Source organism: Panulirus ornatus, chromosome 3 (assembly GCF_036320965.1).
Source record: "Panulirus ornatus isolate Po-2019 chromosome 3, ASM3632096v1, whole genome shotgun sequence".
Taxonomy (NCBI): Eukaryota; Metazoa; Arthropoda; class Malacostraca; order Decapoda; family Palinuridae; genus Panulirus; species Panulirus ornatus.
Genome location: NC_092226.1, coordinates 63,955,172 through 63,973,229, shown reverse-complemented (window position 1 = coordinate 63,973,229; position 18,058 = coordinate 63,955,172). Strand labels below are relative to the sequence as shown.

Genomic DNA, 18,058 nt, shown 5'->3' with positions numbered 1-18,058 from the left:
TTGTACTCGTTCCCTGTGAGTAGTGCCCAAACGCCACTCTTTTTTTTTTTTCTTTCGCTCGCAACTTCTTCAACCCACCACTCATTACCCTTTCTAATCTTCCAATCTAACACCTTTCAAATGTCACGCGCATCTCTTGCACAAGCCAGCACTGCTTCCCTAAATACCTACCAATCCTCACCCACTCCCCTTGCTTCATTTACTCTCACTATTTGTCATTCTACGTTAGTCATTTCCTGGCAGATCTTTAAACATGTATCTTTTCCAAGATCTCTTGCTACCACCACTCTGCCCCGACATTGTTTCCTCTTTTCCGAAAACTAAAAATCTTCACCTTCGCCTCCACAAGATAGTGATCAAACAACCCATAAGTTACCCTTCTCAGCAAATTTACATCCAAAATCTCTCTTTTACACGCCTCTCAGTTAATATGCAATTCAGTAATGCCCACTGACCATCTCTTCACCTCACATACGTATACTTACGTACGTTCCTCCATCTTAAACCAGGCATTCCAAGTCACCTGTCCTTTTTCAGCTCATAATTCCACAAGCTGTTTACCATTTCCATTAATAATACTGAATACCCTATTCTCCAGTTATACCTTCAATTTCCACGTCACACATCTTCGTATTTAAATCACGCATCACCATTACCCGGCCTCTTCATCAAAGCTGCTGACACACTCACTCACTCAGATGTACCCAAAACACTTGCTTCTTATGATCTTTACTTCCTTACGCTCCGTCACTCACTCCCACAACTGCATAACATGTGGTTTTGGTATTTTGATGCCATAAACAACAACAGCGAGGAAAATGTGTCTATGGTACCAAACTGGACAGACTCTTTCAGACCTCGGCGCTTTGAACAATGATTGTGACCCTTGCAAGGCCACCTACAACCCCTAGCGACCTTGCGAGCTCTGTGGCACCCACTGTAATGAAGTTTCTGACCTCATATATGGATGTCGTGACCCCTGGACCTGGGAATCATTGCTCTCTAAGCATTGGATACCACCAAACGTAACATGGCATCTTTAAGATTTCCTTAGTTTTCTTCTTCTTTTTCAAAGTTCTCTCTCTCTCTCTCTCTCTCTCTCTCTCTCTCTCTCTCTCTCTCTCTCTCTCTCTCTCTCTCTCTCTCTCTCTCTCTCTCTCTCTCTCTCTCTCTCCACTGAGACCGAGAGGTGACCTAAGGGGACAAGCACAGCTTCCGTGGAACCTCCAGTGGTTCGTGACTACCACACACTATGTGGAAAACCTCATCATCTCAAGTCTCTACCTAGCTAGCTACTTAATCATACCTTGTATATGTATATTTATATATACATCCTAGGTATATACATACCATGGACGGTGCTACAATCAATTAGAATATCATAGGAATATCCGTGGACCCTGACTTGGAAAAATGAGTGAGACAGTTCCTTCAGGTAAACTTCAGACAAACGATATACAAACTTTTACTCGCTGTTCAATAATACATGACTAGCTGAGAGGGCATATGATTTCACCCCTGTGTTCTGCATGCAAGTTGCCACACACCTTGTAGGTCACGTTTGGAGGCGAATACACTATACTTATAAACACAACACAATACTTTCCTGAAATAAGGAACACTTTATTTATAAGTTTTAAATAATGAAACTGACCGGATGTGAAGTGATAAGGGTATCAGGCATGTGATTGGCTGGATGTGAACAGATGTGGTATTAGAAATGTAATTGGCTGGATGTGAGCAGGTAAGGTATCAGAAATGTAATTGGCTGGATGTGAGTAGATGAGGTATCAGAAACGTAATTGGCTGGATGTGAGCGGATAAGGTATCAGAAACGTAATTGGCTGGATGTGAGCAGATAAGGTATCAGAAACGTAATTGACTGGATGTGAGCAGATAAGGTATCAGAGACGTAATTGGTTGGATGTGAGCAGATAAGGTATCAGAAACGTAATTGGCTGGATGTGAGCAGATAAGGTATCAGAAACGTAATTGGCTGGATATGAGCAGATGAGGTATCAGAAACGTAATTGACTGGATATGAGCAGATGAGGTATCAGAAACGTAATTGGCTGGATATGAGCAGATGAGGTATCAGAAACGTAATTGACTGGATATGAGCAGATGAGGTATCAGAAACGTAATTGGCTGGATGTGAGAGGATAAGGTATCAGAAACGTAATTGGCTGGATGTGAGAGGATAAGGTATCAGAAACGTAATTGGCTGGATATGAGCGAATAAGGTATCAGAAACGTAATTGACTGGATGTGAGAGGATAAGGTATCAGAAACGTAATTGACTGGATGTCACATAATAACGTTCCATGACTCATGTCTTCCGTGACTGCCAGAAGAGGAAGGAGTGTGACCCGCAGGTATTCTAACACAAGGACCATCAGTGAGTGATAAATCTTGGGTGTCCACACCACAGGCCGAATCAATAGTCGGTGTGAGTGAGACAAGGTTGCCGCAACTCAAACACAAGTAGATAACCAGGAAGACACAAGCGCCAAGCTACAAGCACGAGGAGTGACTGAGGTACCGAGTGCATGAAACACGTCACAAGCAACTGGTTTTTACTAACGGGTGCCAGGGTGGGGGGGAGTTACACACCACAAGAACAAGCAATAACCAAGCAATAGTCAAGGAGTCAGTCGCTTGTACTACAAGCACAAGCGATACTCTGTCGTTGCAAGGGCCAAACCACAAGCACAAGCAGTAACCAGTGATTCATCATCTCTGGTGTTACAAGCACTAGTGCGTCAGCCACAGGTGCTAGGGGTGTCAGCCAGAGGTGTTAGGGGTGTCAGCCACTGGTACTATTACAGTGTCAGCCACAGGCGCTAGGGGTGCCAGCCACTAGTACACTCTCCAGTGTCAGCCACTGGTACTATCACAATGTCAGCCACATTCACTAGGGATGTCAGCCACTGGTATACACTCTATAGTGTCAGGCGCTACTGCTTTAGAGGCGTCAGCCACAAGACATCCCCGTCCCCCACCCCCCGGAGCTGACGACTGTTGGAGTCATGTGGTTCCCTCAGTCAGCTAGGGTCGCTCATCGAGTGAAGACCACGTAGCGGAACCACCACACACACACACCACCCTCCTCCTGATCCCAGCCCTTCGCATGGTGACCTGCTGCTCGATACGGACGGAACTCATGAATCGCGTCGGAGCGATCGATCGCTCGCACAGGATTGCGTCCGAGTGTCGTATAACTCGAGAGCCATCGTAGACTTAGGGAATTTACAGCACGTAGGACCAACAAGGCAGAGATGAACAGACGATCACACCCGAGTATGAACAGACGATAACGAGGAGCCAACGAAGATCCAAAGATACGAAGAACGCGATAGTGGTGAACAGTTTACACCAAATTTACAAATTTACAGAGTAAATAGACTCTTGTTGTTGAAACTGCATAGGATTTTTACATGAGTTATGAAGAAATACGTATCAGTGTGTGTAAAGTGACTGCCATGCTTGTTCATATCTAGTGTTACTCACATGTCAGGTAAGAACTGTACAGCTGACACTGAAGGAAGAACAGTTATAAATTTCTCTCACCAAACACAGATTTATGTATATTTGCCAAATTATCTTACACCACTGGACTCTGTTCACAAAGGCTGCGTGAACTGTACAAGAAAGCCATCAAAAATCAACAAACGTATACATGTCAATATAAAGTAAAAGACAACGACTTAGATGAAGCATATTTAATCAATGAGTCATATGCAGTGGGTCGCAGGCAGCTCACTGCTAATGTCGCGGGAATGAGTTCGACGGCCACCAACACCAAGAAGAGGAGGAGGAGGAGGAGGAGGAGGGCACCGCTCGAGAGTCGACGGGAGGTGAAGTTCCTCTTTGCCTTGGCAGTCGTGGGTAAGCATGGTAAGGCTAGGCTCACTCCCTAAACCCTCATCGGTCTTCGGTATGTATGGAACTCTTCAGTAAGAATGAAACACCAAGTTGCATACCTCCTCCTGAGTATGATGGCGTGGCGGAGGTAAGGGTGTAAGGGAAAAAAGTTTGTGGTGAACAATAGTGATGTAGTGATGATGAGGGTGCACCAGATATAAGGGTGTAGTGCAGATAACTGGTGTAGGGAAGATGAGGGTGTAGTGTAGATGTAGATTTATGAAGATGAAAGTATATTGAAGGCCTGGTTAAGTGAGGATGAAGAAATAGTGAACTATACCTTTTTGGACTTGATTTTCTACAATGATAAGCTTGGTTCAACGCCATCCGGTCGAAGGAGCTAGTGATATAATAATAATCAAAATCAGTAATCAAATCTTTAATGATGTCCAGAGGTTATCATTATTAATGTTCTGGCATCGCAAGAGAGAAAGAAAATCATTTAATTCTATTTCTTTATCTTAGTGTGTTTAGAGGTGTAGATCCAACTATGTTTAGTAACCGTGTCATTTTACTGTATCTTGTTGATCAAATGGTTGTTGATCATCTCAAACAGTCGAAGTTTACAGAAGACTCTTGTTTGACATCAAGAGGATGGAAAAATGGAATGCAACCCATGTATCGGAATCCATATATGGGACTTTAAAGTTATCAACAGCTCGGTTCTATGTTCATCAACATAAATGGTACACAACTTGAAGTCATGGTACTTGTGTAAGGTCTCGAAGCGGCGATACCAGCTTGTTCGACTCAGTACCAACTCCTCTTTCTTTGCCCTTTTGAGCCAGAGGATTTGTCGCAGCCTCGGTCAGGCGTGCCCCTGGGGTTTTCACCTTGAGTGAAGTCGACGTCCATATTCACCTTGAGTGAAGTCAACGTCCATATTCACCTTGGGTGAAGTCGACGTCCGTAAAGACTCAAAGTTCAGGTACACAACAGTTCGAAGCTGTACCAAGAAGCCTCATCTACAGTCTGTCGAGGCAAAACCCGCCAAATGATTTCCCGGTGACTGAAACATCAACCAGCAAGTGAAGTCTTGGATACAACATCAAATATTCACCAGTTAGGATAACCTTACCAGACACACCCCCCCAGGATTAGTTATGCACCCCCTGAATTATAAAATCATAGCGAATCTTTTTATACCAATCCACTTGGAACCCGTCAAGAGTGAGTGTCGAGGGTCAGGCATCAATTAATGAACGAACGGGACCCGTTTGTTTATTCGCTGGGCAGCGAGCGTGTGAGAGCGTGTTGTACGTACAGCATGAGTGGGTCGGTGGTCACACGCTACATGCACACGCAACATGCTCTTATAGGCAGAGACACACACACACGTGTGTGTGTGTGTGTGTGTGTGTGTGTCTTTCCCTTTGTGTCGCATTGGCCTTGGAAGCATTACCCTTCGAGCTATGGAGTCATTTTCAGAGAACGACTCACTTTGCTTGCTGTGTAATATCATAATGACATGGGTATTTGCCGTCTACATATGGCTTGCGCAGTCGTGTCATACCAACGCCAATGGATTGCCAGAAACCTGCTCTACACTGTTGACACAAGACCCCAGAGAACTGTTGGTTCTTTTAACTTATTAACAGATGCTTTTTTTCATGTACGTCAATGGACATGGTGGAGGTAATTCGGCAGTGTTGAAAAGAGGGCTATATACCTACCTGTTGCTGAGGGGGTGTATGGTCGTCAGGGTTTCGGGCGTTGATTATTAATTGGGTTATAGAACACCACAACAGTTGTACAGCAGCACACAGGAGTTTCATGAGATCTACGGCTAAATTAGGCATTCCTTCAGGATTATTATGTGTCATAATGATATACATAATGAAGGAAATGTGATAAAGACATGAATCGAACGGTGGTAGAATAACCAACTTCAATTTATTGTGTAGAAACTTTGATGGTTTGACATCATGATAAAAACTTTACAACCAACGGTTCGTAAGAGCCGCCCAAATGGTACATGGTATGGTACGTGCTATGGTACGTGGTATGGTGCATGGTATGGTACATCGTATGGTACGTGGTATGGTACGTGGTATGGCACATGGTATGGTACGTGGTATGGTACGTGGTATGGTACGTGGTATGGTACGTGGTATGGTGCATGGTGTGGTACGTGGTATGGTACGTGGTATGGTGCATGGTATGGTACATGGTATGGTACGTGGTATGGTACGTGGTATGGTACGTGGTATGGTACATGGTGTGGTACATGGTATGGTACGTGGTATGGTACGTGGTATGGTACGTGGTATGGTACATGGTATGGTACGTGGTATGGTACGTGGTATGGTACGTGGTATGGTACGTGGTATGGTATATGGTATGGTACATGGTGTGGTACATGGTATGGTACGTGGTATGGTACATGGTGTGGTACATGGTATGGTACGTGGTATGGTACGTGGTATGGTACATGGTATGGTACGTGGTATGGTACATGGTATGGTACATGGTGTGGTACATGGTATGGTACGTGGTATGTTCAGTCGTATGTTACGTGGTATGGTACATGGTATGGTACATGGTATGGTACGTGGTATGGTACATGGTGTGGTACGTGGTATGGTACGTGGTATGGTACGTGGCATGGTACGTGGTATGGTACGTGGTATGTTCAGTCGTATGTTACGTGGTATGGTACATGGTATGGTACATGGTATGGTACGTGGTATGGTACATGGTATGGTACGTGGTGTGGTACGTGGTATGGCACATGGTAAGGTACATGGTATGGTACGTGGTGTGGTACGTGGTATGGCACATGGTAAGGTACATGGTATGGTACGTGGTGTGGTACGTGGTGTGGTACATGGTATGGTACGTGGTGTGGTACGTGATATGGTACATGGTAAGGTATATGGTATGGTGTGTGGTGTGGTACGTGGTATGGTACGTGGTATGTTCAGTCGTATGTTACGTGGTATGGTACGTGGTATGGTACATGGTATGGTACATGGTGTGGTACATGGTATGGTACGTGGTATGTTCAGTCGTATGTTACGTGGTATGGTACATGGTATGGTACATGGTATGGTACGTGGTATGGTACATGGTGTGGTACGTGGTATGGTACGTGGTATGGTACGTGGCATGGTACGTGGTATGGTACGTGGTATGTTCAGTCGTATGTTACGTGGTATGGTACATGGTATGGTACATGGTATGGTACGTGGTATGGTACATGGTATGGTACGTGGTGTGGTACGTGGTATGGCACATGGTAAGGTACATGGTATGGTACGTGGTGTGGTACGTGGTGTGGTACATGGTATGGTACGTGGTGTGGTACGTGATATGGTACATGGTAAGGTATATGGTATGGTGTGTGGTGTGGTACGTGGTATGGTACGTGGTATGTTCAGTCGTATGTTACGTGGTATGGTACGTGGTATGGTACATGGTATGGTACATGGTGTGGTACATGGTATGGTACGTGGTATGTTCAGTCGTATGTTACGTGGTATGGTACATGGTATGGTACATGGTATGGTACGTGGTATGGTACATGGTGTGGTACGTGGTATGGTACGTGGTATGGTACGTGGCATGGTACGTGGTATGGTACGTGGTATGTTCAGTCGTATGTTACGTGGTATGGTACATGGTATGGTACATGGTATGGTACGTGGTATGGTACATGGTATGGTACGTGGTGTGGTACGTGGTATGGCACATGGTAAGGTACATGGTATGGTACATGGTATGGTACGTGGTATGGCACATGGTAAGGTATATGGTATGGTACGTGGTGTGGTACGTGGTGTGGTACGTGGTATGGTACATGGTATGGTACGTGGTATGGCACATGGTAAGGTATATGGTATGGTGCGTGGTGTGGTACGTGGTATAGTACGTGGAGTTAGTCTTGGCAACAAGAAATGCAAACACAGTTTTTTGTTTAGACATATTGCACAATATCTTTTCGTCTGGCTTTCTTGGAGGGAGGACATAGATTTTCTTCTTTTGCTTCGTTTATATTCTTCTGTTCAGCAATAAAACAAAATGTCGCCATTTCCCCATCTGAGGCCAGACTGACTTGAAATTTTCATAATCATTGACAATGGTTTGGTAAGTTTAGCTCTGTTTCTTTTCTTTATGGCCACTATTAGTTTACTTTTAGGGTTAAAGGTTACTGAAGTTTTGAAATTCAACGCCACTGATCGTTTTCATTTCAACCCTCTTGATGAAATTTGCTCAGAAACTATTATCGTATCGAAGCGCTTCTGATGAGTTCCAGCACAATCGTTTTTTTAAGGTAATATAAGAAAAGTAACACATTGTACTAGGTCGTCAACTTCGGTTTATATATATATATATATATATATATATATATATATATATATATATATATATATATATATATATATATATATATACATAATCATTGGGGATAGGGGAGAAAGAATACTTCCCACGTATTCCCTGCATGTCGTAGAAGGCGACTAAAAGGGAAGGGAGCGGGGGGGCTGGAAATTCTCCCCTCTCGTTTCTTTTTTCTAATTTTCCAAAAGAAGGAACAGAGAAGGGGGCCAGGTGAGGATATTCCCTCAAAGGCCCAGTCCTCTGTTTTTAACACTACTTTGCTAACGCGGGAAATGGCGAATAGTATGGAAGTATATACATATATATATATATATATATATATATATATATATTCTTTCTTTTTCTTTCAAACTATTCGCCATTTCCCGCATTAGCGAGGTAGCGTTAAGAACAGAGGACTGGGCCTTTGAGGGAATACCCTCACCTGGCCCAATTCTCTGTTCCTTCTTTTGGAAAATTAAAAAAAAAACGAGAGGGGAGGATTTCCAGCCCCCCGCTCCCTCCCCTTTTAGTCGCCTTCTACGACACGCAGGGAATACGTGGGAAGTATTCTTTCTCCCCTATCCCCAGGGAATATATATATATATATATATATATATATATATATATATATATATATATATATATATATATATATATATATATACACATATATATATATATTTTTTTTTTTTTTGCTTTGTCGCTGTCTCCCGCGTTTGCGAGGTAGCGCAAGGAAACAGAGGAAAGAAATGGCCCAACCCACCCCCATACACATGTATATACATACGTCCACACACGCAAATATACATACCTACACAGCTTTCCATGGTTCACCCCAGACGCCTCACATGCCCTGATTCAATCCACTGACAGCACGTCAACCCCGGTATACCACATCGCTCCAATTCACTCTATTCCTTGCCCTCCTTTCACCCTCCTGCATGTTCAGGCCATATATATATATATATATATATATATATATATATATATATATATATATATATATATATATATATATATATATATATATATATATATATATATATATATATATATATATATATATATATATATATATATATATACATATATATATATATATATATATATATATATATATATATATATATATATATATATATATATATATATATATACTTAATTATCTACATGCTAAAAGTGGAGTGAGTATGAGAACTGGAAAGAACCAGAAGGAGATGGAAGGATGGAGTGAAAGAGGCTTTGAGGTACCGGGGCCTGAATATTCATAAGAGTGAGAGGCGTGCATGGGATAGAGATAGTTGGAACAGTGTGATATACGGGGGGAGGGGGGGGTCGACGAGCTGAGCCAATGCACTTGAAGTGGTCAGGAGAAACCGTGGAATTGATCTGTGGGGCATAGCTATGCATAACTGGCTGCGGTTTCAGTGCATGACAGCTGGCTCGTGGATGTGCCCAAACGAATCCATTGTTTCGTCCGTCTCCGGCGCTCATTTGCTAAAGCGAGACACGGCAAACAAGTATGAATATACATATGTTTGCAGAAGAACAAAAGAACATCACACATTCCAAGTTCATTGATTTTTTGCACCAAGACCTTTGTTCACTAAGCGCCTGATGTTCATGTTCACTATCATTGCCTACAGTGCACTGTCATCATACTCATTATCTTTGCCTCATTTTCACCAGAAAGGCACCGTATCCCCTCACACTTCGCCGCAAGGCCCAACACAAGCGCATCTTGGCCTCAGTAAGGAGAAAGAAGAAAGTGGAAACCAGAAGGATAAATCAGGAGGAGGAGAACGAGGAGGGAGGCGGACCTCAGGGGTATAGCGGTTAGCGTTGCTGACTCTGACGCCCAATGTTCGAGCGCATAGCTTCGAATCATAACTGCAGCAGTCGGTCTACAATCAAAACAGTTGTTCATCCTTCCTTTAGCAGTTGATCGAGGTGGCGTTAAGAACAGAGCAGTGAGCCTTAGAGGGAAAATCCTCACTTGGCCCCCCTTTTCTGTTCCTTCTTTTGGAGAAGTAAAAACTGGAGGGAAGGATTTCCAGCCACCCGCTCCCTCCCCCTTTTAGTCGCCTTCTACGACACGCAGGGAATACAGAGGTAGAATTCTTCCTTCCCTAACTCAGGTATGATTTCATCAGATGTCCCTAATCCGGTTATTTACTGGTCCATGGCGTCTCAGATAACACAAAGATAAAGGACGAAGGAGGAGTAGAGGAAGAGGCTGAGGAACGTAGCAAGAGGAACGCTGAAAAAAACGAGGAAGAGGAGGAGTGAAAAATAGAGACTTGTATATCACTACATACCTTTTACAGTAAGGACACTGATCATTGATTGCAAGGCCTCACCAAGAAAGGACTTTCACGCGACATTCATCTTGGAAGACAGGACGTTGAACCCTTACACATTCAACACACATTCTCTGAGGTAGTACGTAAGACCTTTTAAGTTCTCCACGAATATTTTTTTGGACATGAGTAGAGATGGTCAGATATCGAATTGAAGAGTGAGCCTCCTTCCTTGGTGTCGTATTCCCGGGGAATGACTGGCTCCATTCGGCAATTACAGTAGCTAATGAGGTCATAAATATGTGTACATAAGTACTGTGACCTGGCACTCAGTCATCATTCATCATGTGGACAAGGTAAAAGCCAATGAATGGGGTCGATTTTCGTTGGAAGAAGTGGTAAATAAGTTTTATATTCATGTGTGCCCTGCTGCATACACGCCTAATGCCCCAGACGGACGCATAAGGTCGAACGGTCTATATACACGTGGTATATTTGGTATAACATACTAACCCACAACTCCAAATATCAAGAGCATACATTATTCAGTAGGTGTAGCTAGTATATCATACACCCATGGCAGACCATAGAACATACATACCTATAATTCAAAAGGAAGATATCAACACTTATTGCTTTGCCTCCGTAGCATTAACCAGGCAACAGGTTTTCGACCTCTCATTGTTACTTACCTCCTTCCTCACTTGCATCCCTGGGTATTTCTCTGAATCCCTCTTGCACTTATTTCTGTCCGGAATATCGAGTCTTTTTACATAACCAAGGAAGCCTCTGCGCCTCAGACGGAACACATGTGAGCTGTTGTCAATGTGATGTATTACAGGGTTTATCGAACATGCAGTGATTTTCTTATCAATTTTCTTATTACCCAGTCATTCATTTCCTGCAGTGTGTGCAAAGTTTATTTATACCCCTGGATGTTGTATGAGGTATACGTTATATAATTCGTCATGTATACAAGCTACATAGCGTAGATTACATGCCATGAATCAAGTTGATACACTCTGTTGTAAAAAGTGCTATTTTTTCCTGTATACTTCTTCTTTCCTCCTCCCACGGATTACATGGCATATTTCTCTCTCTCTCTCTCTCTCTCTCTCTCTCTCTCTCTCTCTCTCTCTCTCTCTCTCTCCCACCCCTCCAGGTGACAGCGAGAGAATTCCAATCTACTCAAGTTGAAATAACCTCCTGATGTGTTGGCGTTTCTCTTGGTTTACGGGGATCGACTTTCTTTCGTTTTCCACGGTGAAGAATCTGTAGGATCAGTATTCAGTGCTGCAAATAAATAGCTTTATTGATTTGGGTCGACAGTATGGACAGTACACACACACACACACACACACACACACACACACACACACACACACACACACACACACACACACACACACACACACACGCATATGCACATACACACACACATACACACACGCATATGCACATACACACTCATGCATACATACACCCATACGTAGATGCATGCATTACTACCCTCATCTCGTCATACAGTAGAGAGAAACTATGAACGTTTAGAGGAAATGCCCTCAGTATGTGTATGTGTGTGTGTGTGTTTGTGTGTGTGTGTGTGTCTAAGTTAAAGAAACATAACAGCGATCCTTACAGTCGGAATTATGCAAAACTTAAATGAAAAGCTACTCTTGTAGACCAAGAAAACAACAAAAGTTTCCCCTTTACCCGAATGGCACCAACGGGGCTGTCCCCAGGTGTAACCTAACACTCCAACATGATCTAAGTCGACCACAGCCACAGAAGAACACAGGAATATAATCTTCATTTTGATGGTGGTAGCGTCGTCACCTGGGCTGACGTCTTTACCTTACTGGTGCAGTCACCTGAGCTGACGCCTTTACCTTAATGGTGGCATCACCTGGGCTGACGCCTTTACCTTAATGGTGGAGTCACCTGGGCTGACGCCTTTACCTTAATGATGACGTCACCTTGGCTGACGCCTCTACTTGAAGGATAAACGTGGACGCGTCTCTGTCGAGGAACTGCTTCATCATCTGAATGGAAAGGTCAAGTTCGATGCCTCAAAGTCCCACGAGTATTACTTCGAGTAGTAAGTCATTTATAACGATCCAGAAGAACCATGAACTAAGACCCATGACACAACACTGGTGATTCCCAACTACCTCGAGCAGGCTCCTCTAACAAGCTTCCGCTGTTCCCATCCACCAAGGTCTACTCTGTCCAGTAAGGAGACGTCCTGTCTTGTAGGTTCTGCTTCTTCATTAGGTTCTCGTGTGGCTGGTGTCAAATGTTTTCGGGCAGGCCATAGCTCTCTTTTGTCCAAAACGGAGCTCCCTTTCTCGTGGAAGTCTTAAGACATGTGTGACACATTGACCTCCTTTTCTTTTAAGGTGTGTTGTCTCGTATATTGCAAGTAGTCATTTATTTGCTTCTGATCATATGTAGGATATTGTTGACAACACACACCAGAGAGACTGATGCACAACTCTAGACAAAATTCCCCTTTGCGTACGTGTGTGTGTGTGTGTGTGTGTGTGTGTGGGTGTGTGTGTGTGGGTGTGTGTGTGTATGTGTGTGTGTGTGTGTGTGTCTAAGTTAAAGTAACATAACAATGACCCTTACTCTCAGAATTATGCAAAAGCTCTCCTTGACCCAAGTGACACCACTGGGGTTGTTCACAGAAACCAAGCACCAACTAAATGCCTTTAGTCATCCAATGATTCTGTCATTAAACATTCATGAAGTGTTCGACACGACAAGAGAGAGGGAGGGGGGGCGGGGAAACAATCGACACCAGTTGTGTGTTCAGGACGTTAGTATAATCAACTACCCTTGGTATGGCCGGTGAAATGGATGACAAAGTGATAAAGTATTTGGATAATTCAATTACTTTCTTAGGGACTCATTAGCTCGTCTAAGAAATTACTTTCGATTTCTTGACATAAATGACTTTCGATTGCTTGACGTAAATGACTTTCCGTTTTTCTTTTTTCTTTTTTTCCTTGCTAAGAATATATGACGGTAAACACGGCGAGGATCAACCCTCCATCGTTAGCTAAGCGTTCGATGGTGCTTGCCCACCCGTGAAGGCCACAGTAGCCAACGCCTCGTAGGATGAATTACATTAACGACTCACTTAGCTATATGGACTCCCTAGTGTCCATAATTGTATGTCTGTACTCACCCTCCTCCTCCTCTCGATACCTTCTGATGTGGTATAGATCACTTACCCTCCCTCCTCACTCTACACTGACTGAAGTGTGTGGGTGGACTTACCCCTCCCTCCTCACTCTACACTGACTGAAGTGTGTGGGTGGACTTACCCCTCCCTCCTCACTTTACACTGACTGAAGTGTGCGGGTGGACTTACCATCCCTCCTCACTCTACACTGACTGAAGTGTGTGGGTGGACTTACCCCTCCCTCCTCACTCTACATTGACTGAAGTGTGTGGTTGGACTCGCCTTTCTTCTGCATTCTACACACACACAAACACTCGTCTCCCTCTCCCTTCCCATCCACACTACACCCTATTCAAGTACCTGGACATACTCAACCAACCCAGACAGTATGAACAAAGCTTGATTTACCGAGCGAACAACTTTGAGAAAACTGATCGGCTGTAAATCACCATCATGAGTGTTGTTAGGTTTAGATCAAACTCATAAGAAATAGGAATGTGTTGGACATGGTTTACAGTTGAGATTAACTGCTTTCGAGTGATATTAGTTTGCCATCGTTGCTGGCGAGGCGAAAGTCGTTGTCAAAGCCATAAGATGACGACTTCAGGGTTGATTTGTCTCAAGATAGTATACATTGAATTCATTGTATGCAAAGTTAGTTTACTTACGAATTCATAGTATACTTTAGATTCAATGTAGCCAAAGGAAGAAGATGGACGGTTCGTTGTAACTTAAGTTCACTGTACCCAAAGTTAAGTTGACCTTCGAAACTTTGCGCAATAACTCAGTTTACTTTAGAATCATTGTAGCAAAAAGTTAGTTTACGCATTGGTTCATTATCCCTGAAGATGGGTATACCTGAACTTCATCGTATGCTACGTTAGGTACCTGAACTTCATCGTATGCTACGTTAGGTAAACAGTTCATCTAACACTCGAACTTCATCTACCTCGTAGCTACTGTGTCTGAAGTTAACGGTAGATTGGCCTCAAGTTTATTGCACCTGAACATAGCTTACCATAGGTACTTAGACTAGAGTATATATTTATTATTTATATTTATTTATTTTGCTTTGTCGCTGTCTCCCGCGTTTGCGAGGCAGCGCAAGGAAACAGACGAAAGAATGGCCCAACCCACCCACATACACATGTATACACATACACGTCCACACACGCAAATGTACATACATTATTACATGACAGCTAGAGGCTGAGTATATATATATATATATATATATATATATATATATATATATATATATATATATACAGAGAGAGAGAGAGAGAGAGAGAGAGAGAGAGAGAGAGAGAGAGAGAGAGAGAGAGAGAGAGAGAGAGAGAGAGAGAGAGAGAGAGAGAGAGCTTTCATGAGATGGCCTCGATTAGGACTTGAATTGCATGTGGCTTCTTAGCAAGAAAAAACAAGACGTATCAGGCTAAAAGAAGGAAAAAAAAAGACTCAAAAGATATAGTAAAAAGAAATTGTGTTAGAATCAAACACCGAAACACACACACACGCACACACACACACACACACACACACATGCAGACACACACACACACACACACACGAACTTTTATGGTGCACTGGCTAGTGTTGCAACCAGTCACTCTCACGGGCAAAGGGTCAATTCCTGGGCAGACCAACGCACCGGCCACAAAGTTTGATTCAAAAGCTTTGAATGTCGTCTGTTGTGTGTGTGTGTGTGTGTGGGGGGGGATTGGGATGGGGGTGGATCTACAGTGTATGTGACCATAAAGGCAAACATTAAGAACAATGTTGAATGTTACTGAGAAAAGCCAGTGTGTGTCCGACATAGGACTTGTAATTATTACACATTTGGGTATAGCAGGCATGTGTGGCCTAGATATATGAGGTAGGATATATATATATATATATATATATATATATATATATATATATATATATATATATATATATATATATATATATATATATATATATATATATATATATATATATATGTGTGTGTGTGTGTGTGTGTGTGTTGTGTGTGTGTGTGTGTGTGTGTGTGTGTGTGTGTGTGTGTAAAACTTCGACTCTCATATTATTCGTTCTAGATACTAAAGCTGATATCATTGGAGACCTAATGCTGACATTATCGACTGTGTAGTCAACATCAGATCCTTCTCTTCTAGGGTCTTAGAACCCTTCATATCGAGGTATTTCATATTTCAAAACCTTCTTGATAAAGTCTAGTATAAATCTGTGGCTGCTTCTCCCTCAATCTTATGTTGGATCTCCCACCTCACTACGGAAGCCAATGACCAGTTTTCTTCCCTCATGATCCACTGCTGTATTCGTGGAGGTGGAGGACTGATCCACTGCTGTATTCGTGGTGGTGGAGGACTGATCCACTGCTGTATTCGTGGAGGTGGAGGACTGATCCACTGCTGTATTCGTGGTGGTGGAGGACTGATCCAATGTCTTTGATTCTCTTAGCAATAGCGTTCCTAGTGTTTGTCTTTTGTTTTCTTATTGTTTTCCTTTCCGTCATCAGTTATTGCGTTTCGACCAATTATCTTCATCACATCTTGCGTTTACGACGTCATCTTTACGCTGCTCTAGTCCTTTTGAATACAGGTCTCTCTCATGTATAATCTCTACTCCTCGCCTTAACTTAATGCTTTCATTAGAGTGAAGACGTAATGTAGTCAGTTTCAAACTTCTTCCAAGCTGAACAAGCCACTGCACTCTGCAGGTGTTGTGTGGACGTCAACAACTGGAGGATTGGTCGTTAAGACAATTTGCTTCCTTTCCTTTCATCATTATTCTTACGCTTACAATCTGTCCATCTTCAAGAGACAGGTCTGTCACAACTTGGGGAGCTGATGACAGTTTCTAGTTTTCATTTTCTTCCTTATAGATTTTATGCTCATGTGGGCCATTTTGACTCTTCATAGATACGTTTCTTTTTTGGGGGGGAGGTATAACTTGCGTTTTTTATGGGTGGTGGGGAGGTATATTTTGTATTCGTTTTTCAGTACCGTCTTGTACAGTTTGAAGAAATATTTCTCTATTTCTTTAAGCCTTTTTTAATATGTCACCTCAGGCTTGACGCCATTTAGAACTTCAGTAATGGACTGAAGTCTTTCACACAGAGAATATAAAGACCGTAGAAGTGTACGTACATATGCTGTTGTTCACCGCACAACATGTGTTAGAAGATACATACAGTCGTGGCTATGGTTCATACATGGGAGGTGGCGTGTGGTGAACGTCGTAGTTTGAGAGGTTTTAGGAGCATATGATGCAAAGCCTATTGGTCCTCTTTGCACATGCTCTGTCATGACGACTGTCATATCTTAGAGTCATGATGACTGTCATAGAGTCATGATGACTGTCATAGAGTCACGATGACTGTCATAGAGTCATGATGACTGTCATATCTTAGAGACATGATGACTGTCATATCTTAGAGTCATGATGACTGTCATATCATAGAGTCATGATGACTGTCATATCTTAGAGTCACGATGACTGTCATATCTTAAAGTCATGATGACTGTCATATCTTAGAGTCATGATGACTGTCATATCTTAGAGTCATGATGACTGTCATATGTGACCTGTGACCATCAAGCACCACCACCCCATCACCTGTGACCATCAGGCACCACCACCCCATCACCTGTGACCATCAAGCACCACCACCCCATCACCTGTGACCATCAAGCACCACCACCCCATCACCTGTGACCATCAGGCACCACCACCCCATCACCTGTGACCATCAAGCACCACCACCCCATCACCTGTGACCATCAAGCACCACCACCCCATCACCTGTGACCATCAAGCACCACCACCCCATCACCTGTGACCATCAAGCATCACTACCCCATCACCTGTGACCATCAAGCACCATCACCCCATCACCTGTGATCATCAAGCACCACCACCCCATCACCTGTGACCATCAAGCACCACCACCCCATCACCTGTGACCATCAGGCACCACCACCCCATCACCTGTGACCATCAAGCACCACCACCCCATCACCTGTGATCATCAAGCACCACCACCCCATCACCTGTGACCATCAAGCACCACTACCCCATCACCTGTGATCATCAAGCACCATCACCTGTGATCATCAAGCACCATCACCTGTGATCATCAAGCACCACCACCCCATCACCTGTGACCATCAAGCACCACCACCCCATCACCTGTGACCATCAGGCACCACCACCCCATCACCTGTGACCATCAAGCACCACCACCCCATCACCTGTGACCATCAAACACCACCACCCCATCACCTGTGATCATCAAGCACCACCACCCCATCACCTG

At 43.3% G+C, this 18,058-nt stretch overlaps 1 protein-coding gene across 1 annotated transcript in view; it reads left to right on the top strand.

The window, feature by feature from the left end:
• The first annotated feature begins 3,093 nt into the window (after positions 1–3,093).
• Positions 3,094–18,058, top strand: part of LOC139759859 (uncharacterized) — a 30,310-nt gene continuing 15,345 nt past the window's right edge. Inside the window, exon 1 of the mRNA XM_071682373.1 lies at positions 3,094–3,888. Within this exon, the coding sequence (XP_071538474.1) occupies positions 3,780–3,888 (109 nt within the window). The 5' untranslated portion in view covers positions 3,094–3,779. The remainder of the gene's footprint in view (positions 3,889–18,058) is intronic.